Consider the following 24,024-nt stretch of genomic DNA (forward strand, 5'->3'; position numbering starts at 1 on the left):
CCCCCGCCCGGCCCGCCCACCCCCCTTAACCCCGCCCACAGCTTCCCCCCCTCCTCCTTCCCCCCCCCCCCCCCCCAAGCCCGCCCCCGGCCCGCACCGATCCGCAGCGCCCTGCGCGCCGCCATGGCCGCGATCCGGAAGTGACGCCTGACGCACGCACGCCCGCCCGCCCAGAACACGTGACGGCCGCAGCGGGGTGGGTGGGCGGCGCCGCGCATGGGCGCCACGTCGTACGGAAGCGCCGTGCGCTACGGCAGCCGGCCATGTTGTTGTACGGAAGCCGGGGCGCCGCCATCTTCTCCGCCCGCCGCCATCTTGAGCGCTACGGCGGCCGCGGGGCGCCAAACGGCGCCGCGGAGCCCCTAAACGCGCTTTTTCACACCCCTATCCCCCCCCCCCCGGTAATTAAACCCCCCCAAATGAACGCGGAGCCACGGAGGAAACGGGGACGGTTTGGGGAGCGTTTATTGCGGCTCCTCAGCCCAGGGTCTCCTTCCAGGGGCGCTTGGGGGGGGGCCCGGGGGGCGGGGGGAGGCGGCCCCCCCCGGGGGGGGAGAGCGGGTTGTGGGCGAAGGTCTGTCGGAGGGGGCCTGTGGGGGGGAAAGGGGGGGGAAAAGGGGGGGAAAAGGGGGGGGTCAGGAGGGGAGGGGGGGACCCATCCTCGTGCGAGGACCCCCCCCCTCGTGTGAAGACCCCCCCGCACCCCCCCGTCCTGCGAGAGCTCACCCTTGGCGGCCAGGTCGAGGTGGTGCCGCAGCCGCCATTGCCGCTCCTCCCCCCGCTGCGCCGCCCGCGCCTCCCGCCACTCTGCCAGACAACAGCCCCCCCCCCCAACCCCCCCGCAGTCAGCCGGGGGGGGGGGGGGGGACGACACACCACACGGGGACACCCCCCCGCCCCGCAGAACCCCCTACGCCCCCCCCCCAAGACCCCAGAACCCCCCCAATAAACCCCCCCCATACCTCCCCCCAGTCTCCGTACCCCCCCCAACCCCCTATAGACCCCCCCCAGCCCCTCTCCCCCCCCCCAGCGCCCTACAGACCCCCCCCCATCCCCCCCAGGCCTGTATAGGCCCCCCCCATCCGTTCCCCCAGCCCCTCTAACCCCCCCCAGCCTCCTATAGACCCCCCTATCTCCCCCCCAAGCCCCCTATAGATCCCCCCCCAGCCCCTCCCCCAGCCCCTCTCCCCCCCCCCCAGCCCCCTATAGACCCCCCCACCCTCCTCCCCAGGCCCTCTACCCCCCGACCAGCCCCCTATAGACCCCCCCATCTCCCCCCCAGCCCCCTATAGACCCCCCATCTCCCCCCCCAGCCTCCTATAGACCCCCCACCCTCTCCCCAGCCCCTATATCCCCTCCATCCCCCCAGACCCCCCCAGCCCCTCCCCCAGCCCCTATAGACCCCCCCCCATCTCCCCCCCAGCCCCTCCCCAGCCCCTATAGACCCCCCCCAACTCCCCCCCAGCCTCCTATAGACCCCCCCACCCCTCACCCCAAGGCCCTCTACCCCCAACCAGCCCCCTATAAACCCCCCCATCTCCCCCCCAGCCCCCTATAGACCCCCCCATCTCCCCCCAGCCCCTCCCCAGCCCCTCCAGACCCCCCCCAACTCCCCCCCAGCCCCCTATAGCCCCCCCATCCCCCTCGACCCCCCTATAGACCACTTCCATGCCCTCCCCCTGCCCTTATAACCCCCCCCCATCCCTCCCCAGCCCCTATAGACCCCCCATCCCCCCCCTAGCCCCCCCCCCGCCCCCCCCCGGGGGGCTCACCCTGCCGCAGCCGCCCCAGGAGGCCGGCGGGCCCTTTGCCGGGGGGGGTTGGGGGTTGGCGGCCGCCGAGGAAGGCGGGGGGGGCACCCGGAGACGGGCCCGGAGGGTCGGGGACGCGCAGGAGCCCCGTCTGCGCCAGGCTGAAGGCGTTGGACGTCAGCCAATAGGTGAAGACGGCCTGCGGACAAGCCCCGCCCACCCCCCCCCCACCCCCGGTCAGGCCACGCCCGGCCACGCCCGGCCACGGCGATGAATGGGGGAATGGGGGGGGGGGGGGGGTGGGTACGGCCAGCACAGGGCTGGCCACGCCCCCTCCCTCCCCAGGCCACGCCCCCTCCGCGGAGGCCCCGCCCACAAAGCGCCAGGCCCGCCCACCAAAGCTCTCCCGGCTCCACCCCCCCTCCGCGGAGGCCCCGCCCACCAAGCGCCAGGCCCCGCCCACCAAGGCTCTCCCGGCTCCACCCCCCCTCCGCGGAGGCCCCGCCCACCAAGCGCCAGGCCCCGCCCACAAAGCGCCAGGCCCCGCCCACCAAGGCTCTCCCCGGCTCCACCCCCCTCCCTTCTAGGAGGCCCCTCCCGCCTCCGGGGAAAGCCCCGCCCCCTGTTTTTAGGCCCCGCCCCTCCCCGGGGAGCCCCACCCCGTGAAGCCCCGCCCCTCCCCGGGGAGCCCCGCCCCTGCTCACGGTGGGGAAGTGGATGATGAAGGGGAGGAAGAAGAGGGGCAGCAGGCGCAGGGCCTGACGCACCGCCCCCGCCCCCGGGCTCGACACCCCCGTCTCCGCCCCCACCTGCGGGGAAGGGGGGGGGGGGGAAGGGATAAGGAGGAGGGGGGACACGCCCGCGCCACGCCCGCGCCCGCCCCCGATAATCCCTAAATCCCGCGTAAAGTCCACCCCGGATTTTCATTCCTTCCTGCAGCTCCGGCCCCAAATCGCCCCCCCAAAACCCCCCGTATTTGCCCCCAACCCCCCCGTATTTGCTCTAAGCCCCCCTATACTCCCCCCAACCCCCCCGTATTTGCCCCAAATCCCCCATATTTACCCCAAAACCCTCCATATTTACCCCAAAGTCCCCTGTACTCACCCCAAAACCCCCGTATTTGCCCCAACTCCCCCAATATTTGCCCCAACGCCCCCGTATTTGCCCCAAACCCCCCCTGTATTTATCCCAAAGTCCCCTATACTCACCTCAAAAGCCCCATATTTGCCCCAACCCCCCCAATACTTGCCCCAACCCCCCAATATTTGCCCCAACCCCCCCGTATTTACTCTAACCCCTCCTGTACTCCCCCCAACCCCCCCGTATTTGCCCCAAATCCCCCCGTATTTGCCCCAAACCCCCCATATTTGCCCCAAAGTCCCCTGTACTCACCCAAAACCCCCGTATTTGCCCCAACCCCCCCCAATATTTGCCCCAAAACCCCCCGTATTTTACCCAAAACCCCCCGTATTTTACCCAAAGCCCCTGTATTTGCCCCCAACCCCCCCGGATTTGCTCCAAACTCCCCATATTTGTCCCAAAGTCCCCTGTACTCACCCCAAAACCCCCGTATTTGCCCCAAGCCCCCCCAATACTTGCCCCAACCCCCCCGTATTTGCCCCAAATCCCCCCGTATTTGCCCCAAATCCTCCATATTTGCCGCAAAGTCCCCTGTACTCACCCCAAAACCCCCATATTTGCCCCAACCCCCCCCAATACTTGCCCCAACCCCCCCCATATTTACCCTAAGCCCCCCTGTACTCCCCACAGACCCCCTGCATTTGCCCCCAACCCCCCCGTATTTGCCCCAAATCCCCCATATTTGCCCCAAACCCCCCATATTTGCCCCAAACCCCCCATATTTGCCCCAAACTCCCCTCTACACACCCCAAAACCCCCATATTTGCCCCAAACCCCCTATGTTCCCCCCAGACCCCCCGCATTTACCCCAGACCCCCCCGTATTTGCCCCCGCGCCCCCCCCCCCGGGGGCGGTACCTCGAGGACGAGCCAGGTGGAGGCGGTGACGAGGAGGGGCAGGACGTAGTAGGGGTCGGGGGCCGCCAGGTCGGGGAACCAGGCCAGGCCCCCCCGGTGCAGCCCCGGCACCGGCGCCGCCGCCATCTTCTGCAGCGCCAGGAAGAAGGAGACGAAGAGGGGGGTCTGCGCGACACACGTGTCCCCCCCCCAGGTACGTCATGGGGGGCCGGGGGGGGACACACGCACGACGTCTGGGTCCCCCCAGAGCTCCTGTGTCCCCTCCCAGCCCCCTGGGTGCCCTCCCCAGACCCCCCATGTCCCCTCCCACCCCCCTGGGTGCCCTCCCCGGACCCCCCGTGTCCCCTCCCAGCCCCCTTTGTCCCCTCCCAGCTCCCCATGTCCCCTCCCACCCTCCTGGGTGCCCTCCCCAGACCCCCCATGTCTCCTCCCAGCCCCCCGTGTCCCCTCCCAGACCCCTGGGTGCCCTCCCTGGACCCTCTTTGTCCCCTCCCAGCCCCCCATGTCCCCTCCCAGCCCCCTGGGTGCCCTCCCCAGATCCCCTTTGTCCCCTCCCAGACACCCATGTCCCCTCCCACCCCCCTGGGTGCCCTCCCCAGACCCCCCATGTCCCCTCCCAGACCCTTGGGTGCCCTCCACAGACCCCCCATGTCCCCTGCCAGACCCCCCATGTCCCCTCCCAGCCCCCTGGGTGCCCTCCCCAGACGCCCCATGTCCTCTCCCAGCCCCGTGGGTGCCCTCCTCAGATCCCCCATGTCCCCTCCCAGCCCCCTGGGTGCCCTCCCTGGAGCCCCTTTGTCCCCTCCCAGCCCCCCATGTCCCCTCCCACCCCCCTGGGTGCCCTTCCCCGGACCCCCTGTGCCACCTCCCAGGCCCCGGGGTGCCCTCCCCGGCCCCCTCGTGTCCCCTCCCACCCCCCTGGGTGCCCTCCGCAGCCCCCCGTGTCCCCTCCCAGCCCCCTTTGTCCCCTCCCAGCCCGCCATGTCCCCTCCCAGACCCCTGGGTGCCCTCCCCAGACCCCCCATGTCCCCTCCCAGCCCCCTGGGTGCCCTCCCCGGAGCCCCTTTGTCCCCTCCCAGCCCCCCATGTCCCCTCCCAGCCCCCTGGGTACCCTCCCTGGCCCCCCCCGCCCGGAGACCCCCCCCCTGGGTGGCCCCCGACCTGCACGAGGGGCACGAGGAAGCCGCGCAGGGGGTTCACGTCGTGCCGTTTCTGATAAGCTGCCAGCTCCGAGTACGCCCGGGCCACTGCAGGGAGGGGGCGTGGCTTCAGGGGAGGGCGTGGCCTGGCGAGGACACGCCCCCTCCAGCAGCCCCACCCTTCCCCAAACACGACCCCCCCCCACCCGCCTTTTGCTATAGAAGGCGCCGGCCCTTTAAAAGTCCTTTAAAACACTCTTAAAGCCCCACCCCCAGCGCTGCTGGCCACGCCCCCTCGCTGACCACGCCCCCCCCGAAGCCCCGCCCACCGCGGCATCCCCTTTGGAGGCCCCGCCCCCTTCACGGAGGCCACGCCCCTCTTCTGTGACCCCGCCCCCCCCGCTGGCCACGCCCCCCGGCGCAATGACCCCGCCCCCTCCCCACAAGCCCCTCCCACGCCCAGGCCACGCCCCCTCCTCTGTGACCCCGCCCCCTCCCGCTGGCCACGCCCCCCCACCGCGACGACCCCGCCCCCTCCCCCTAAGCCAAGACCACGCCCCCCTCTGTGACCCCGCCCCTTTCTGTTGGCCACGCCCCCCGGCTAAACGACCCCGCCCCCTCCCCACAAGCCCCTCCCCCTCCTCCCAAGCCCAGACCCCGCCCCCTTCTCTGTGACCCCGCCCCCTCCCTTTGACCACGCCCCCTCACTGACCCCGCCCCCTCGCTACAAGCCCCTCCCACTCTCCCCAGGCACCCCCCCAAGCCCAGGCCACGCCCCCTCCTCTGTGACCCCGCCCCCTCCCGCTGGCCACGCCCCCCACCGCGACGACCCCGCCCCCTCCCCGCAAGCCCCGCCCCCTCCCCGCAGCCCAGCCCGGCCCCAGCAGAACCCCCGCCCCCTCCGGAGGCTCCGCCCCCTCCCCCAAGCCCCGCCCCCCCCCCCCCGCCGTGCCGGTAGCCCCGCCCCCCCGTGCCGGTAGCCCCCCCTACCCTGGTACTGGTCGGCGCCCCGGCGGGCCTCGGCCAGGCGCTGGGAGAGCAGCTGGAGCTGGGGCATGTGGGCCGCCAGGCGGGCGGCCTCCCGCTGGCCCCGCACCAGCAGCGGCAGCAGCGCCACCCGCGCCCCCAGCGTCCCTGCGGAGGGGGGGGGGGGGGGGGGCATCAGTGGGGGGGGACGGGTGGGCCCCACACGGCCCCGCGGACGCCCCGCTAGAGCCCCCCCCCCCCTCCCAGCCCCATAGAGATCCTCCAAGCACAGAGAGACACTCGCCAGCCCCACACAGGCTCCCCCCCAGCCCCATAGGCCACCCGCCAACGCCAGAGAGACCCCCCCCAGCCCCATAGGGCACCCCCAAACACCAGAGAGACACTGTCAGCCCCATAGAGACCCCCCCCCAGCCCCAAGGAGAGTCTCCCCAGCCCCATAGACCACCCCCCAAGTCCACAGAGACCGCCCCCAGCCCCATAGAGACCCCCCCCAGCCCCAGAGAGACTCTCCCCAGCCCCATAGACCGCCCGCAGCCCCACAGAAACCCACCCCCCAACCCCAGAGACACCCCCCCAGCCCCATAAAGACTCCCCCCAACCCCATAGAGAACCCCCCAACCCCACAGAGACCACCCGAGCCCCATAGACCACCCCCCAACCCCAGAGAGACCCCCCCTGCCCCACAGAGACCCCCCCCAGCCACACAGACCACCCCCCAGCCCCAGAGAGACCCCCCCCAGCCCCAGAGAGACACCCCCCCCCAGACCCAGAGACCAGCCCCCAACCCCAGAGAGCCCCACAGAGACACCCCCCAGCCCCATAGAGACACCCCCAGCCCCAGAAACACTCACCCTTCAGCCCCATAGAACCCTGCCGCCACAGGGGAACCCCTCCCTGAGCCCCCCCCAGCCCCACAGAGACTCCTCCAGAGCCCCCCCAGCCCCCTAGCAGCCCCCTCCAGACCCCCCCGCAGCCCCATAGAGAGCCCCAGAGCCCCACACAGCCCCCCATAAATATCTCTGCGCCCCACAGAGCTTCTCCAGCCGCGCACAGATGTGCTGTGACCCACTGCCCCCCCATACGGACGCTTCCAGAGTCCCTCCAGCCCCACAGAGACCCCTGCAGAAGCTCCCCAGCCCCACAGACGCCCTCTCTGAGCCCCCGCAGCCCCACAGAGCACCCTCCTGAGCCCCCCTGGCCTCATAAAGATCCCCCCAGACCCACAGAGACTCCTCCCTCCTCCCCACAAGGGGCTCCCCTGGCCCCACAACCCCCTGGGGATCCCTCCTTGAGCCCCACAGAGCCCCCCCCAGCCCCATAGAAAGCCCCCCCTAAACCCCACACAGCCTCAAACCCCACAGAGCACCCCCCCCAGCCCCATAGAGACCCCTCCAAAGCCCCCCCCCCCCGAACCACTCTCCTGTCCCACGCGGCCCCTGCCCAGCCCCACAGGGCCCCCCAGCCCCACAGAACCCCCCGCCCCCCCAGCCCCACTCACCGACGGCGATGGCCCCCCACCAGGGCAGCCCCACGTCGAGGTGCAGGAACTGAAGGAAGTTTTGCACCAGCCCCACGGGGGTGAAGGCCCCCAGCCCCAATTCCTCCAGCCGCACCTCCTCCCCCAGCCCCACGGCGGGGGACTCTAGCCCCACGGCGGGGGGCTCCTGAGCCACAGGCGGCGGCTCCTGACCCGTGGAGGGGGGGTTCTGCCCCACGGCAGGCTCTGGCTGCCCCACGGCGGGGGGCTGCTGCCCCACGGCAGCTGCAGGGGCTGGGGAGACTGCCTGGGAGGGGAGAGAGAAGGGAGTGTTACCGTGTTCTGCCCCACAGCTCCCCCCTTCGTGCCCCACAGCCCCCCCCAGAGCCCCCCATCTGCCCCCCAGACCCCCCCCCATTCCTCCAGTCTGCCCCACAGCTGCCCAGTGCGCCCCGCCGAGTCCCCCCCCAGCCCCATTCCCCACCCAGAGACCTCCATCTGCCCCCCCCAGCCCCCCAACTACCCTCCACCCTGCCCCGGCAACCTCAGCCTGCCCCATTGACCCCCAACTGGCCCCCAGAGCCCCCCAAACTACCCCCCAGCCCCTCAACTACCCCCCAGAGCCCCCACCCTGCCCCACTGACCCCAAATTACCCCCCAGATGCCCCCCCCCCCTCACCTGGGCGCTGATGGTGGCCAGCCCTCGGGGCGCGGGGCCCAGCCCCAGGGGGGTTCTCCGGGGCCAGGGGGGTCCCCGCAGCGTCTGGGGGGAGAAAGAGGAGGGAGGTGGGGGGGGGCGCCGATGACGTCACCGCCCCCCAGCATGACGTCAGCAGCCGCCACTCCGCGGGGGGGGGGGGCAAGGCCCCGTCGCCTCATTCTAACGTGGTGCAGGCAAGGTCGTGACCTCTGTGACGTCACAGTGGAGGGTGACGCTCCCTCCCCCCCCAAAAAAAGGTGTTGTGGGGGTGTGTGACGTCACGGCCGCCCATGATGTCATTACTACTCATTTTAAAAAAGGCGGGAAACGGTTCAAAAAGGGGGAAAGGATGGAAACACGCGATACTCCCCCCCGGAAAGGGGTCCAGCCGTGACGTAACGGCCACGCATGACATCACAGCTCTACGTGACGTCACGGGAAAGGGAAAAAGAGAGGGAAAAGGGAAGACAGCGAAAGGGGGGGAGAAGGAGACACACCACACACGCTCCCACTCCCCCGCCCGGCCGGCGTGACGCCACGGCGCGGGCGTGACGTCACCCAGGGGGTTTGACGTCCTCCCCCCGGGGTGTCCCCGCCCGGCGGGGCCGAACCTGTGTCCGCAGGGCCCGCAGGAGCGGCCGGAGCCGCGGTGCCGCCGCCGCCGCCGCCATCATGGCTGCCTGAGGGGAGGAGGGGCGTGGCCGGCGTCAGGGGGCGTGGCCACGCCTGCACGCACAAGGGGGCGGGGCCGCCGCCGCCCATTGGGAGCGCGGGCTGCCCTGGGGGGGCGTGGCCAAAGGCGGCGCATGCGCATGGAGGGAGCGGCGCCGCCGCCGCCATAATTGGTGCGGGCAGCCCTTCCGTGGGCGTGGCCGGACGTGGCGTCACGGCCGGGGCGGGAAGCCGCCACTTTCCCCTTCTTCCGCCGCCGCCATTTTGCAGGCGCCGCCGGTCGGGGCGGGCGCTGCCGCCGCCTCTTCTCCCCGCCCCCCCGGCCCCTGAGGTAGGCCGGGGCTCCCCGGTGTCGTTCCGTGTGTGTGTCCCCCCTCGCCTCCCTCCCCGGCTTAACCCCGCCGCGGGGCTGGGGCTCCCCGAGTTCTCCCCGCTACCGCCGGACCCTGGCACGCACCCGGCTCCGGGGTCCCTCGCAGGGGGCGGGGGAGCCTTTGCTGACAGGAATTCGCCGGGCAGCGACACGGGACACCCTCACAGGGAACCCCCACCCCCGAGAAGAACCGCCCACCAGGGACCCTTTCCTGGCGGGAATTCCCCCCCAGGGATCCCTTCCTGACAGGAATTCCCTCACAGAGACCCTTTTCTGACAGGATTCCCTCCCCAGGGATCCCTTCCTGACAGGAATTCCCCCCCAGGGGTCCTTTTTTGACAGGAATTCCCTCACAGAGACCCTTTTCTGACAGGAATTCCCCCCCAGGGATCCCTTCCTGACAGGAATTCCCCCACAGGGATCCTTTTCTGACAGGAATTCCCCCCCAGGGATCCTCTTCTGACAGGAATTCCCTCACAGAGATCCCTTTCTGATAGGATTCCTCCCCCCCCAGGATCCCTTTCTGAGAGGAATTTCCCTCCAGGGATCCATTTCTGACAGGAATTCCCTCACAAAGATGCTTTTCTGACAGGAATTTCTCCCCAGGGATCCGTTTCTGACAGGAATTTCATGCCAGGGATCCCTTCCTGACAGGAATTTCCCCCCAGGGATCCCTTTCTAACAGGATTCCCCCCCCCCGGGATCCCTTTCTGACAGGAATTTCCCCCCAGGAATCATTTTTTGACAGAAATTCTCTCATAGCGATCCGTTTCTGACAGGAATTTCCCCCCAGAGATCCTTTTCTGACAAAAATTCCCTCACAAAGATGCTTTTCCGACAGGAATTTCCCCCCGGGGATCCCTTTCTGACAGGATTCCCCCCCCCGCCGGGATCTTCTCCTCTCAAAAATTCCCCAATAACCAGCTTTTTCTGACGGGAACTTCCCCAAAAAGCGCCTTTTTTTGACAAGAATCCCCCCCTGCAAAGGACATTTTTCTCATACAAACGCCCCCCCCCCCCGTGACTTTGGGGGGGGGGGGGACACACAGGACCCCCGGGGGGGGGTGGGTGGGTTTTGGGCTCATTAACCCCCCCCCTAAATCTCTCTTCCCCCCCCCCCCCCCCCCAGGTGATGGCGGAAGAGGCCGAACCCCGGGGGAGCCCCCAAGCCCCTGGGGGGTCCCCCCCCCTTGCCGCCCCCCCCTCCCCCCACCAAGGGGCGCCCCCCGAGCCCCGGGAGGGGGGGTCCCCCCCCGAGCTCCCCCCGCTGCGGGCGGCGCTGGAGGCGGCTTTGCTGCGGGAACCCGGGGAGGCGACGCTGCCCGAACTGGGCCCCCTTTTGGGGCTCCCCCTGCCCCCCCCGGCCAAGTGCCGCCACCTGGACGGGGTCCGGCTGCTGCGGGACAACCTGCGGCTGGTACCTTTTTTATTTTGGGGGGGGGGGGGGGGGGGAATGGCAGGGGGGTGGGGGGCAACTTAGGGGCCCGAGGGGTAATTTTGGGGTGCAGGAGGGCAGTTTATGGGGGGGGGGGGCGGTGACCTTTGGGTACGACGTGGCGATTTTGGGGTGCGGGAGGTGATTTGGGGCAGTGGGGGGGTGGGATTTGTAACTCGGGGGGGGTGAGGATTTTGGGATACGTTGTGGGGGGGTTTAGGGGGTTCGGGGGGCGATTTAAGAGGCGCGGGGGGTGCTCGGTTTTGCCCCCCCCCCCCCCCCGCCCCCTCCAACCCCCTGGTTTTTCTTCCCTTTAGGCAGCGGGGGGGGAGCCTCCGTCGGGGCTGGGGGGGCTGCGGACGGCGCTGAGCATCCTGGAGAAATACGGGCGCAACCTGCTGCAGCCCCGGCCCCCCCGGCACTGGCGGGGCGTGCGCTTCGGCAACCCCGTCTTCCGCAGCACCGTGGGCGCCATTCGGGTACGCGGCATCCCCCCCCCCCGCCGTGGGACCCCCAACTCCCCCCCATGGGACCCCAATCCCCCCCCATGGGACCTCAATCCCCCCCCCATAGGACACCAGCACCCCCCATAGGACCCCAGTACCCCTTATAGGATCCATTTCCCCCCCCCCCCCGGGACCCCAGTCCCCCCCCATGGGACTCTAATCCCCCCTGTAGGACCCCAGTCCCCCCCCATAGGACCCCGGCACCCCCTATAGGACCCATTTCCCCCCCCCAATAGGACCCCAATCCCCCTCCATAGGCCCCAATCCCCCGCCCATGGGACCCCAGTTCCCCCCCCCATAGGACCCCAGCACCCCCTATAGGACCATTTCCCCCCCCCCATAGGTCCCAGTCCCCCCCCATGGGACCCCAGTACCCCCTATAGCACCCATTTCCCCCCCCCATAGGACCCCAATCCCCCCCATAGGCCCCACTCCCCCCTGTAAGACCCATTGCCCCCCACAGGACCCCAATCTCTCCCTATAGGACCCTGATCCCTCCCCATAGGACCCCAATCTCCCCTATAGGACCCTGATCCCTCCCTATAGGACCCCAATCTCCCCCCATAGGACCCCAGTTTCCCCTCCATGGGACACCAATCCCCCCCATAGGCCCCAGCTCCCCCCCCGCCATGGGACCCCACTACCCCCATGGGACCCCTATTTCCCCCCATGGGACCCCAATCTCCCCCCATAGGCCCCTATTTCCCCCCATAGGACCCCAATCCCTCTCTATAGGATCCCAATCCCCCCCCATAGGCCCCTATTTCCCCCCATGGGACCCCAGTCCCCCCCCATAGGCCCCTATTTCCCCCCATGGGACCCCACTCCCCCCATAGGCCCCAGTTCCCCCGCTATGGGACTCCACTCCCCCCATAGGACCCCAATCCCTCCCTATAGGATCCCAATCCCCCCCCATGGGACCCCAGTTCCCCCCCCATGGGACCCCACTCCCCCCATAGGCCCCAGTTCCCCCCCTATGGGACCCCACTCCCCCCATAGGATCTCAATCCCCCCCATGGGACCCCAGTTCCCCCCCATGGGACCCCACTGCCCCCCCCGGCCCCGCCGCCCCCCGCCCCACGGCGCGCCTGGCCTGTCTCGCAGGGGGGCCGGGGGGTGCTGCGCCTGCTGGGCTACACGGAGGAGACGGGGGAGGGGCTGAGCTTCCCCCCGGGGCAGGGGGCGCCCCACGGCCCCCGCGTGGCCGCCGTCACCGCCGACGTCCTGCTGCTGCGCGCAGAGCTGGACCTGCTGCTGGCCGTCAGCAACTGGGCACACTGGGGGGCACGGGGGGGGACTGGGAGGGACTGGGTGGTCACTGGGAGAGACGGGGGGGTCACTGGGGGGGACTGGGAGGCACTGGGGGGGACTGGGATTGACTGAAGGGCACTGAGAGGGACGGGGACAGACTGAGGGAGTCACTGGGGGGGACTGGGAGGCACTGGGGGGGCACTGGGAGGGACTGGGGGGTCACTGGGGGGGACTGGGAGGCACTGGGAGGGACTGGGGGGTCACTGGGAGGCACTGGGGGGGCACTGGGGGGGACTGGGAGGCACTGGGGAGGTCACTGGGGGGGAATGGGGGGGACTGGGAGGGACTGGGGGGTCACTGGGGGGGACTGGGAGGCACTGGGGGGTCACGGGGGGGGCCTGGGGTTGACTGAAGGGCACTGGGAGGGACTGGGGGGGGTCACTGGGAGAGACTGGGGGGATCACTGGGGGGACTGGGACAGACTGGGGGGGTCACTGGGAGAGACTGGGGGGGTCACTGGGGGGGACTGGGACAGACTGGGGGGGTCACTGGGAGGGACTGGGAGGCACTGGGTGGGATTAGATGGCACTGCAGGGGACGGAAAGGACTGATTGGGACATACTGGGGGATACTGGTCTGTACTGGTTTATACTGGTGGGGCTCTGACACTGTGTCCCCCCCCCACTCCAGAACCAGCACCCCAACCCCCAGTTCTTCACCGACATCCTGGCGGGGGGGGGCGAGGTGAGCGGGGACTGGGGGGACTGGGAGGGACTGGGGGGGCACAGAGCCATACTGGGGGGGACTGGGAGGGGCACAGAGCCATACTGGGAGGGACTGGGGGGGCACAGAGCTATACTGGGAGGGACTGTGGGGGCACAGAGCTGTACTGGGAGGGACTGGGAGGGCACAGAGCTGGACTGGGAGGGACTGGGCGGTACTTAGGGGGAGGGGGTGGGTGTCACTGGTCCATACTGGTCTGTACTGGTGTGAACTGGGCGGGCTCCTCTTCCCCCCCCCCCCCGCAGGAGCTGCTGGTGCCAGATTCGCTGCCCATAAGGGCTGGGGGCGGCCCCACAGGTAGGGGGGGGGCACGGGGGGGGGGCTCTATAGGGGCTGGGGGGCTCTGGGGGGGATCTATAGGGCTGGGGGGGGCTCTATAGGGCTGGGGGGGCTCTGGGGGGGATCTATAGGGCTGGGGGGGGCTCTATAGGGCTGGGGGGGCTCTGGGTGGGGATCTATAGGGCTGGGGGGGTTCTATAGGGGCTGGGGGGGCTCTGGGGGGGGGATCTATAGGGGCTGGGGGGGCTCTATAGGGGCTGGGGGGGCTCTAGGGGGGCTCTATAGGGCTGGGGGGGCTCTGGGGGGGATCTATAGGGGCTGGGGGGGCTCTGGGTGGGGATCTATAGGGCTGGGGGGGCTCGGGGGGGGGTCTGTAGGTGCCCCATAGGTGCCGTGCGGGTGCTGAGGCTCTTGCCCCCCCCCCCCAGGTGGGACCCCCCCTGGCAGCAGCCCCCCGCGGGGAGAGCTCAGGTAACCTACAGCGCCCCCTAAGCTGCCCTATAGCGACCCCTAAGCTGCCCTATAGCGGCCCAGCCCTGCCCTATAGCGCCCCAAACAATCCCTGTGAACCTCGGGGCAGCCCCCCCCCCCCCCCCAAATCCCCTATAGCCCCCCCCCCAAGTGCCCTATAGCCCCACAGGACCCACATACCCCCCCCAAATCCCCTCTAGCCCCATAGCGGGGGTTATGGGGCTCTATGGGGTCCCTCACCCCCCCCCTCTTGCCCCCCAGCTCCTCTCTCCCCCCGTGGCCACACCAGACCTGCCAGCGCCCCACCTCCGTGGGGCAGCCCCACGGCGCTACGGGGCTGCCCTCCGCATCCGGGGGGCCGCCCCCCACCTCCGCCGGGCAGCCCCCCAGCTCCATGCCGCTGCCCCCCACCTCCGCGGGGCGATCCCCTCCGCCTAAGGGCCAGCCCCACGGCGCTGTGGGGCAGCCCCCCGCATCTATGGGGCAGCCCCCCGGCAGCGGCGACTCGGGGGGCTGGGCCTGCGCCTCCTGCACCTTCCTCAACCCCGGCCCCAGCGTCCTCTGCGAGGTCTGCGAGCGCCCCCGCCTCGCCCGGCGGCCCCCCCCCGCCCCACAGGTCAGTCTAGGGGGGGGGGGGGGGGGCACACATCTATGGGGCTGGACCCACATCTATGGGGCAGAAGGCACCCAGGCGTTTGGGGGTAACTCGGGTGTCCGGGGGGGTGTGAAAAAGGGGACCCAGGGGTCCGGGATCTCCCCAGAAAGAAAACCGAGTTGTCCGGGGGGTGGTAGTGGGGGGACCTAAATCTATGGGGCTGGACCCACAACTATGGGGCAGAAGGCAGCCAGGCATCCGAGACCCACATCTATGGGGGAGGAGGGACCCAGGAGCGCGGGAGCCCCCCAGAACTGCCCCCGAAAGGGAACCCAGGCGTCCGGGGTGACCCCCCCGTCTATAGGCTGGGCCCCACATCTATGGGGCTGGACCCCCGTCTATGGGGCGGGGGGGGGCCCAGGCGCCCGCTCAAAGGACCCCCCCCGTGTCCCCCCCCCCCCCCCAGGGCTGGCAGTGCCCCCACTGCACCTACTGGAACGCCGCCGCCCCGGGGGGGGGGTGCGAGGTGTGTCAGCGCGGGGGGGGGACGGCGCCCCCCCCGCAACCAGCGCAAGGCCCCGGCCGTGGAGGGGAGCCCCCCCCGACCCCCCCCCCCGGAGCCCCCCCCGGATCCCCGGCGCCGGCGGCAGCAGCGGCTGTTGGAGGGGGGGCGACGCGTCGTCGCCATCGTCAGGGTGAGACGGGGCGGGGGGGGGGGGCAAGGGGGGGGGTTACCGGGTGTCCCTGGGGGGGGTGTCCGTGGTTGCCCCGCGGGCTGACCCCCCCCCCCCCCCCCCCACCCCGGCAGGCGGCGGAGGCGGCGGGGGTTCCGGCGGAGGCGGTGGTGGGGGCGGCGCTGGAGCAGGGCCCCCCGGCGGGGCGGGCGGTGGGGCGGGCGCTGGCGGGGCTGGGGGCGGCGCTGGGGGCGCTGGCGGGGGCGGCGGAGAGGCGGGGGGCGGCCGAGGCGGGGGGGCCCTTGGGGGCCCTGTCCCTGCGGGAGGCCGCCCGCGCCTGGGCCCGCGCCCACGGCCACCCCCAGCGCGCCCTGCAGGCCGCCATGGGCCACCGCCGCCGGCAGGTGCGTGCCGGGCTGGGGGGCGGGGCTTGGGAGGGCGGGGTTTCAGGGGGCGGGGCTTCCCTATAGGGCAGCGGTGGGAGGAGGGGGCGTGGCTTAGAGCGCAGGGGCGGGTTTAAGGTGGGGGCGTGGCCACGGGGAGCACAACTATTGGGTGGGGGTGGGTGGGCGGATTTAAAGGGATGGAGGCGTGGTCAGCAGGCACGGGGCGGGGCTAAAGAGCCGGGGGCGTGGCCAAATAGCCAGGGGGTTAAGGGTGTGGGCGTGGTTAGGGATTTTAGGGGGCGGGGTCAACGGCGGGTGGGCGTGGCTAGCAGGATTGGGGGCGTGGCCGTGCGGCTCAGGCGTGCCATGGCTGGGGCTGGCGGGGGGGACACCGGGCCGTACTGGTGTTACTGGGAGCTGCTGGCAGGCCCCCCCGAGGCCGTACTGGGGGTACTGGGGGGTGAGGGTGTCTCCCACTGGGCCGTACTGGGCCTTACTGGGCCCTCCCGGCGCAGCTGCGGGTGCTGGCGGCGCTGGGGTTCGGGGAGCGGGCGGCGGCGGCAGGGGCCCTCTACCAGAACGGGGGGGACGCCTGGGGGGCGCTGGGGGACCTGCAGCGCCGGCGGCTCCAGCCCTTCCTGCGCCGCCTCTGGGACCCCCAGCAGCCCCCCTCGACTTCCAGAGCCCCGACCAGCAGGTGCGTGTGTGCCGGGGGCGCCGGGAGCGACTGGGGGGCGTTGGGAGGGGGTCCTGGGTTACTGGGAGGGGGTTTATGTTACTGGGAGTGGGGGTCTGTTACTGGTGGGGGGCCTGGGGTTACTGGGAGGGGGATTGGAGTTACTGGGAAGGGGTCCTGGGTTACTGGGAGGGGGATTAGAGTTACTGGGAGGGGGTCCTGAGTTACTGGGAAGGGGTCCTGGGTTACTGGGAGGGAGATTGGAGTTACTGGGAGGGGGATTGGAGTTACTGGAGGGGGTCCTGGGTTACTGGGAAGGGGTTTATGTTATTGGGAGGTGGTCTGGGGTTACTGGGAGGGGGATTGGAGTTACTGGGAAGGGTCTGGGGTTACTGGGAGGGGATCCTGGGTTACTGGGAGGGGGATTGGAGTTACTGGGAGGGGATCTGGGGTTACTGGGAGGGGGCTTGTATTACTGGTGGGGGGCCTGGGGTTACTGGGAGGGGGTCCGGGGTTACTGGGAGGGGGCTTATGTTACTGGTGGGGGGCCTGGGGTTACTGGGAGGGGGATTGGAGTTACTGGGAGGGGGTCTGGGGTTACTGGGAGGGGGCTTATGTTACTGGTGGGGGGCCTGGGGTTACTGGGAGGGGGATTGGAGTTACTGGGAGGGGGTCCTGGGTTACTGGGAGGGGGTCTGGGGGTACTGGGAGGGGGTTTATGTTATTGGGAGGTGGTCTGGGGTTACTGGGAGGGGATCCTGGGTTACTGGGAGGGGGTCCTGGGTTACTGGGAGGGGGTCTGGGGATACTGGGAAGGGGTCCGGGGTTACTGGGAGGGGGTCTGGGGATACTGGGAAGGGGTCCTGGGTTACTGGGAGGGGGTCTTGGATTACTGGGAGGGTGTTTATGTCACTGGGAGGGGGTCTGGGGATACTGGGAAGGGGTTCGGGGTTACTGGGGGGGTTTCTGTCACTGGGAGGGGGTCTTGGATTACTGGGAGGGTGTTTATGTCACTGGGAGGGGGTTTGGGGATACTGGGAGGGGGTTTCTGTCACCGGGAGGGGGTTTCTGTCACCGGGAGGGGGGCTGGTGTCGGGGGGTTCTGCCAGGGGGCGCGGGGGGCCGCAGCCCGGCTGAGCCCCGGCCCGGCGGCAGGCGGTGGTGCGGCGGGCGCTGGCCACGCTGGGGGGTGGCGAGCTGGGGCCGGGCCGTGCTGGTGGCCAGCCTGGGCCGGGAGCTGGGGCTGGGCCCGCGGGCGCTGGGGGAGCTGGTGGAGGCCGTGGGGCTCTGCCCCGACCGCGCCGCCCTGCGCCGCCGCCTGCGCTGCGAGTGCGCCGTCTGCGGGGGGGGGCTGCCCCGCCAGCAGGTACCGCGGGGGGAGCTGGGGGGGACGGGGGAACTGGGGGGGACTGGGAGGGGATGGGGGAAATGGGGGGGGGACTGGGGGAACTGGGGGGGGATGGAGGGAACTGGGGGGGGACGGGGAAAACGGGACTGGGGAAACTGGGGGGGAATGGGGGAAACGGGGGGGGACTGGGGAAACTGGGGGGGACGGGGGGAACTGTGGAAATTGGGGGGAAGTGGGGGGGATTGGGGGAACTGGGGGGCGATGGGGGAAACGGGACTGGGGGAACTGGGAGGGGATGGGAGGAACTGGGAGGGGACGGAGGGAACTGGGGAAATTGGGGGGAACTGGGGGGACTGGGAGGGGATGGGGGAACTTGGGGGGATGGGATGGGGGGAACTGGGAGGGGACGGGGGAAATGGGGGGGGGACTGGGGGAACTGGGAGGGGATGGGAGGAACTGGGAGGGGACAGAGGGAACTGGGGAAATTGGGGGGGACTGGGGGAACTGGGAGGGGATGGAGGAACTTGGGGGGATGTGATGGGGGGAACTGGGAGGGGACGGGGAAATGGGGGGGGGACTGGGGGAAGTGGGAGGGGATGGGGGGAACTGGGAGGGGACTGGGATGGAATTGGGGGAACGGGGGGGAATGTGGGAAACTGGGGGGAACTGGGAGAGGATGGGGGGAACTGGGGGGGACTGGGGGGGGATGGGGGGAACTGGGAGGGGATGGGAGGAACTGGGAGGGGACGGAGGGAACTGGGGAAATTGGGGGGAACTGGGGGGACTGGGGGAACTGGGAGGGGATGGGGGAACTTGGGGGGATGTGATGGGGGGAACTGGGAGGGGACGGGGGAAATGGGGGGGGGACTGGGGGAACTGGGAGGCGATGGGGGGGGATGGAGGGAACTGGGGAAATTGGGGGAACTGGGAGGGGACTGGGATGGAATTGGGGGAATGGGGGGGAATGTGGGAAACTGGGGGGAACTGGGAGAGGATGGGGGAAACTGGGGGGGACTGGGAGAGGATGGGGGAACTGGGGAAATTGGGGGGAACTGGGGGGGGATGGAGGGAACTGGGGGGGACTGGGGAAACTGGGGAAATTGGGGGGAAGTGGGGGGGGATGGGGGAAATGGGACTGGGGGAACTGGGAGGGGATGGGAGGAACTGGGAGGGGACAGAGGGAACTGGGGAAATTGGGGGAACTGGGGGGACTGGGGGAACTGGGAGGGGATGGGGGAAACTGGGGGGGACTGGGGGGGGATGGGGGGAACTGGGAGAGGATGGGGGAGACTGGGGAAACTGGGGGGGACTGGGGAGGACTGGGAGGGGATGGGGGAAACTGGGGGGAACAGGGGGGAAATAGGGGGAATGGTGAAACTGGGGGGGGGGAATGGGGGGGACGGACACTAGGGATGGGGGGGGGGGGGGGTACTGGAGGGGGCGGGGGGGGCCTGCGGGGCGCCGTGACCCCCCCCCCGCCCCCCCCCCCGGCAGATGCAGTGGCTGACGGGCTGCGAGTGCCCGCTGTGCCCCGAGTGCTTCCGCCTGCACTTCACCATCGGCGTCAAGGAGCGGGGGGTGCGCGACCTGGTCTGCCCCGCCTGCGGCAAGCCCGACCTGGGCGACGAGGGGCAGCGCCTCTGCTACTTCTCCACCCTCGACACCCAGGTCTGCGACCCACACCCCGCCCCACATCGCCCCCCCCTGCCCTGCCCCACCTGGGTGAGGAGGGGCCGCCCCCCAAGTCCTCGCGCCCCGTAAATGGGTCCCAGAGGGGCGCTCTGCCCTGCAAGGGACTCTCTGCCCCACAAGTGGCTCACGGCGGGGGGGGGGGGGGGGGTTCTGCGGTGCCCCCCCGGGTGCTCTCGGGGGCTGTGGGGCTGCGTGGGGGTCTGACCCACGGCTGCCCCCCAGCTGCGGCAGTGCCTGGACCCCGACACCTACCAGCTCTTCACCCAGAAGCTGACGGAGCTGGAGCTGCTGCGGGACCCCAAGTTCCTCTGGTGCATCCAGGTGGGGGGCCGGGGGGCCTGGGGGGGGGCAGAAGGAGGCGCTATAGGGCAGAAGGCGGCTCTGTGGGGCTGGGGAATCTATGGGGCTGGGGGAGGGATCTATAGGGCCGGGGGGAGTCTGTGGAGCCAGAGGGGGGGAAGCTATGGGGCTGGAGGGGGGGGAATGTGGAACTGGGAGGACTCTACGGGGCGGGAGGGGAGCTGTGGGGCTGGGGGAGGGAGCTGTGGGGCAGTGGGGGGATCTATGGGGCCAGAGGCAGTGCTCTATGGGGCAGGGGGGAGTCTGTGGGAAGGATCTATGGGGCTGGAGCAGGTTTGTGGAACCGGAGCGGGGAGCTCTATGGGGCAGGGGAGGTGTCTATGGGGCTGGGGGGGGACTCTGGGGGTCAGGCCGTGGGGCTGACCCCCTCCCCCCCTTGCCCCCCAAGTGCTCGTTTGGGTTCATCTTCGAGGCGGAGCAGGGCCCGGCCCAGTGTCCCCAGTGCCAGCAGCGCTTCTGCCCCCGCTGCCAGCGCCCGGTGCGGGATGTGGGGAGATGTGGGGCTGGGGGGACCCTATGGGGCTGGGGAGGGGGATGTGGAACTGGAAAGATGTGGGGCTGGGGCAGGATGTGATGCTGGAGGGGTGTGGGGCTGGGGGGGGGATATGGGGCTGGAAGGTCCCCATGGGGCAGTTGTGGGGCCCTGTGGGTTGGCTGTGGGTCACTATGGGGCATCTGTGGGTCCCTATGAGGCAGCTGTGGGTCACTATGGGGTGTTGGAGGACCCTATACAGCAGCTGTGGGTCACTATGGGGCAGTGTGGGTCCCCATGGGGTGGCTGTGGGTCACTATGGGGCACCCATGGGGTGTTGGGGGTCCCTATGGGGCAGCTATGGGTTGCTATGGATCCCTGTGGGTCACTATGTGGTGGTTGTGGGTCCCTATGGGGTGGCTGGGGGTCGCTATGGGTCCCTGTAGGTCACTGGGGCGGCTGTGGGTCGCCGTGGGGTGACACCGCCCCCCCTGGCAGTGGGACCCCCAACACGCCTCCCTCTCCTGCGCCGAGTTCGGGGCCTGGCTGGGCGCCCGTGACCCACAAGCGGCGCCCGTGGGGCTGGCGGCTTTTCTGCGGGAACACGGCATCGGTGGGTGCCCCACAGCACTTGGGGGTCTGGGAACTGGGCGGGGAGGGTCACCCTGCCCCATGGCTCACTTGGGGGGCTGGGGACAAGACACTCTGCGCCATGGCACTGCATGTGGTGGTGTGTGGGTACAACCCAGCCCCACGGCTCTGCCCCATAGTCCGGCCCCATAGCTGCCCCATGGTTCAGCCCTATGGCTCTGCCCCACAGCCCACCTCCAGAGCTACCCCATGGTCCTGCCCCACAGCCCACCTCCATGGCTCTGCCCCACGTCCCAGCCCCACGCCCCAGCCCTACAGCCCAGCCCCACGGCTCTGCCCCACGTCCCAGCCCCACGGCTCTGCCCTATGGCCCTGCCCCACACCTTCCCCCTATCTGCCCCACTGCCCCATGGCTCTGCCCCATACTCCAGCCCCACACCTGCTCTATGGCCCTGCCCTATGGCCCAGCCCCACAGCTGCCCCACGCCTGCCCCCCGTGTGCCCCACAGCGTGCCCGCGGTGTGGGGTGTGGTTCGCGCTGGCGCGGGGCGGGTGCCTGCACTGCCAGTGCTCCCAGTGCCGCCACCACTTCTGCTGCGCCTGCGGGCACCCCTTCCACCCCAAGGACGTGAGTGGGGCGGGGGCCGTGGGGCGGGGGGGCTGTGGGGTCCCTATGGGGCTGGGGGGCTCCCTACAAGGTCCCTATGGGGCGGGGGTGGGGTCTGTATGGGGCTGGAGGAATCCCTGTGGGGCTGGAGGGGCCCCCACAAGGTCCTTATGGGGTGGGGGTGGGGTCTCTATGGGGCTGAAGGGGTCCCTGTGGGGCTGAGGGGGGTCTCTATGGGGCTGGGAGGGGCCCTACAAGGTCCCTGTGGGGCGGGGGTGGGGTCTCTATGGGGCTGGAGGAGTCCCTGTGGGGCTGAGGGGGGTCCCACGGGGTCTCTATGGGGATGAGGGACTCTCCGTGGGGGTCTCTATGGGGCTGAAGGGGTCCCTGTGGGGCTGAGGGGGGTCCCACGGGGTCTCTATGGGGATGAGGGACTCTCCCTGGGGGTCTCTATGGGGCTGAAGGGGTCCCTATGTGGCTGGAGGAGGTCTCTGTGGGGCAGAGGGTCTCTATGGGGCTCAAGGGGTCTCCACAGGATCCCTGTGGGGCAGAGGGGTCCTCCAGGGGGCTGGAGGGAGTCCCCACGGGGCAGGGGGGTGTCTCTCCCTGGGGGTGTCTGTGGGGCGGGGGGTTTGCCGTGGGGCAGGGCGTCGCTGTGGGGCGGCCGTGGGTCTGAGGCCCCCCCCAGCGCTGCCCCGAGGAGGGCTGTCCCCTGCGGGGGTCCCTGCACGGCCACCACCCCCGCGACTGCCTCTTCTACCTGCGCGACTGGGAGCCCCCCCGCCTCCAGCGCCTCCTGCGGGTGCGCTATGGGGCAGCTGTGGGGCGGGGGGCGGGGCTGTTGGGCAGGAGCCGAGGGGGCGGGGGGGGCACTGGGGTGGTGTGAGGGCATCTGGAGGGCACTTGGGGGCCGCTGTGGGGCAGCTGGGAGTCATGTGGGTCTTTATGGGGCAGTTGGGGGTCGCTGTGAGGCACTTTGCTGCAATGGGGCACTTGGGGGTCGCTGGGGCTCTCTATGGGGCAGCTGCGGGTCTCTATGGGGCACTATAGGGTGCTTGGGGCTCGCTGTGGGGCAGTGGTGGGGTTCTACAGGGCACTTGTGGGTCGCTGTGGGGCAGCTGGGGGTGGCTGTGGGTCACTGTGGGGCAGCTGGGGATCGCTATGGGTTGCTGTGGGTCACTTGTGGGTCGCCTGCCCCCCAGGAAGGAGGGGTGCCCTTCGACACGGAGCCGCCGGCCGAAGCCCAGCCTGTGCCCGGAGGTGGGGACCCCCCTTTCCCCTTTCCCCCCTTTTCCCACCCCTCCCCGCCATGCCCCCCAAGTGTGGGGCAGGCGTGGGGCGGGCGCTGAGGCTGTGGCGCAGGGGGCTGTGGGGTGCTGGAGCAGAAGGAGACGGGGGCCGGGCTGCGGGACGAGCCCTGTGGCAGAGACATCCCCCCAGGCCACGCCGGCCTCTGCCGGTGAGTGGGGCGCTATGGGGTGGGCCCTATGGGGCACCTGGGGGGTGATATGGGGTCCCTACGGGGTCTCTGGGGTCCTTATGGGACACTTGGGGGTTCTTTGAGGTCCCTATGGGGTATTTAGGGGCACCTGTGGGGCACTTCGGGGTCCCCGGGGGGATGTTTGGGCCCTATGGGGCACTGGGGGGGGTGATAGGGAATCGATATAGGGTCACTGTGGGGCACCTGGGGGTCTTGGGGGGATGTTTGCACCCCCTGTGGGGCACTTGGGGGTCGCTATGGGGTACCTGGGGTCCCTATGAGGCACTTACGGGCCCCTGTGGGGAACCTGGGGGTCTCAGGGGTGTTCGGGTCCCCTGTGGGGCAGTTGGGGGTCCCAGGAGAGGCATTTCAGGCCCCTAGAGGGCACTTACGGGCCCTCTGTGGGGCACCTGGGAGTCCCTTGGCGGGGGGGGAGGGGGAGTTGGGGTCCCTATGGGGCACCTGGGGGTCGTTATGGGGTCCCCAGGGGGGTGTTTAGACCATATGGGACAGTCGTAGGGGGGGTGATATGTGGTCCTTATGGGGTGTCTGGGTTCCCTATGGGGCACATGGGGGTCCCTATGGGGTACTGGGGGGGGCCCTATGGGGCATTTAGGGGTCCCTATGAGGCACTGGGGGGGCCCTATGGGGCACCTGGGCCCTCTGTGGGGCACCTGGGGGTCCCTTGGGGGGTGTCTGAGGTCCCTAAGAGGCATTTAGGGTGCCTGTGGGGCACCGGGGGGGGGGGGCGGTCCCTGTGGGTCGGGGCTGAGGCCGTACGCGCCTCCCTGCCGGCAGGGGCCACTACACGGAGTACCTGGTGGGGCTCATCAACGAGCACGGGCTGGACCCGGCGCGTCTCTACTCGCGGGCCGAACTACGGGCGGCGGCAGAACGCCACCTACCGGCCGGGAGGCCGCCCCGCGACCCGGCCGAGAGCGAAGCCGACTACGACCGGCGCCTGCGCCGCCTGCTGGAGACGGAGGCGCCGCTGGCCACGCCCCCCCGCCGCTGACCACGCCCCCCCGCGCCATTGAAGAACGCGGCGCTGGCCACGCCCCCCCCCTCCCGGCAGGGTCAATAAAGGCAGCGCTGGCCACGCCCACGCGTGATGAGGGGGCGGGGCCTCAGGGGGAGGCGGAGCCAATGGGGAGGCAGGGCCTCGGAGGGGGGCGGGGGAAGCAGAGCCAATGGGGGGGCCAGGCTTCGAAGGGGCGGGGCTTGCGGCTGCCCCACAAGTGCCCCATCTCTGCCCCACACCAGCCCCATAAGTGCCCCCCCCCCCCCCGCCCTATAGGGACACACACACCCCGGGATCCATA

General features: G+C 70.3%; 2 protein-coding genes across 7 annotated transcripts; one reads left to right on the plus strand and one right to left on the minus strand.

Moving 5' to 3' along the window:
* Positions 1-441: 441 nt before the first annotated feature.
* OXA1L (OXA1L mitochondrial inner membrane protein) lies at positions 442-8,794 on the minus strand. The gene is made up of 10 exons (XM_063321970.1): positions 8,663-8,794; positions 8,031-8,114; positions 7,373-7,658; positions 5,878-6,021; positions 4,910-4,995; positions 3,749-3,913; positions 2,456-2,560; positions 1,773-1,950; positions 727-807; positions 442-590 (listed from the first exon to the last, which is right to left on the minus strand). Exons 1-10 carry the CDS (start codon positions 8,723-8,725, stop codon positions 478-480), a joined length of 1,305 nt encoding a protein of 434 aa, XP_063178040.1. The 5' UTR covers positions 8,726-8,794; the 3' UTR covers positions 442-477.
* Positions 8,795-8,985: 191 nt separating this feature from the next.
* On the plus strand, positions 8,986-23,801 carry RNF31 (ring finger protein 31). Of its 6 annotated transcripts, none has more exons than XM_063321971.1 (20): positions 8,986-9,054; positions 10,226-10,513; positions 10,849-11,010; positions 12,142-12,297; positions 12,979-13,032; positions 13,317-13,368; positions 13,779-13,821; positions 14,083-14,437; positions 14,883-15,111; positions 15,225-15,494; positions 15,992-16,173; positions 17,308-17,518; positions 18,995-19,168; positions 19,415-19,513; positions 19,941-20,030; positions 21,125-21,243; positions 21,911-22,024; positions 22,425-22,482; positions 22,585-22,681; positions 23,501-23,801. In XM_063321971.1, exons 2-20 carry the CDS (start codon positions 10,229-10,231, stop codon positions 23,715-23,717), a joined length of 2,967 nt encoding a protein of 988 aa, XP_063178041.1. In that variant the 5' UTR covers positions 8,986-9,054; positions 10,226-10,228; the 3' UTR covers positions 23,718-23,801. The 6 variants fall into 6 exon arrangements, 4 of the variants coding, with proteins under 4 accessions (XP_063178041.1, XP_063178042.1, XP_063178043.1 ...); XM_063321972.1 differs by lacking the exon at positions 17,308-17,518 and adding an exon at positions 20,523-20,637; XM_063321973.1 differs by lacking the exon at positions 17,308-17,518.
* The last annotated feature ends 223 nt before the right edge of the window (positions 23,802-24,024 follow it).

The sequence above is a fragment of the Chroicocephalus ridibundus genome, unplaced genomic scaffold, assembly GCF_963924245.1.
Source record: "Chroicocephalus ridibundus unplaced genomic scaffold, bChrRid1.1 SCAFFOLD_612, whole genome shotgun sequence".
Taxonomy (NCBI): domain Eukaryota; kingdom Metazoa; phylum Chordata; class Aves; order Charadriiformes; family Laridae; genus Chroicocephalus; species Chroicocephalus ridibundus.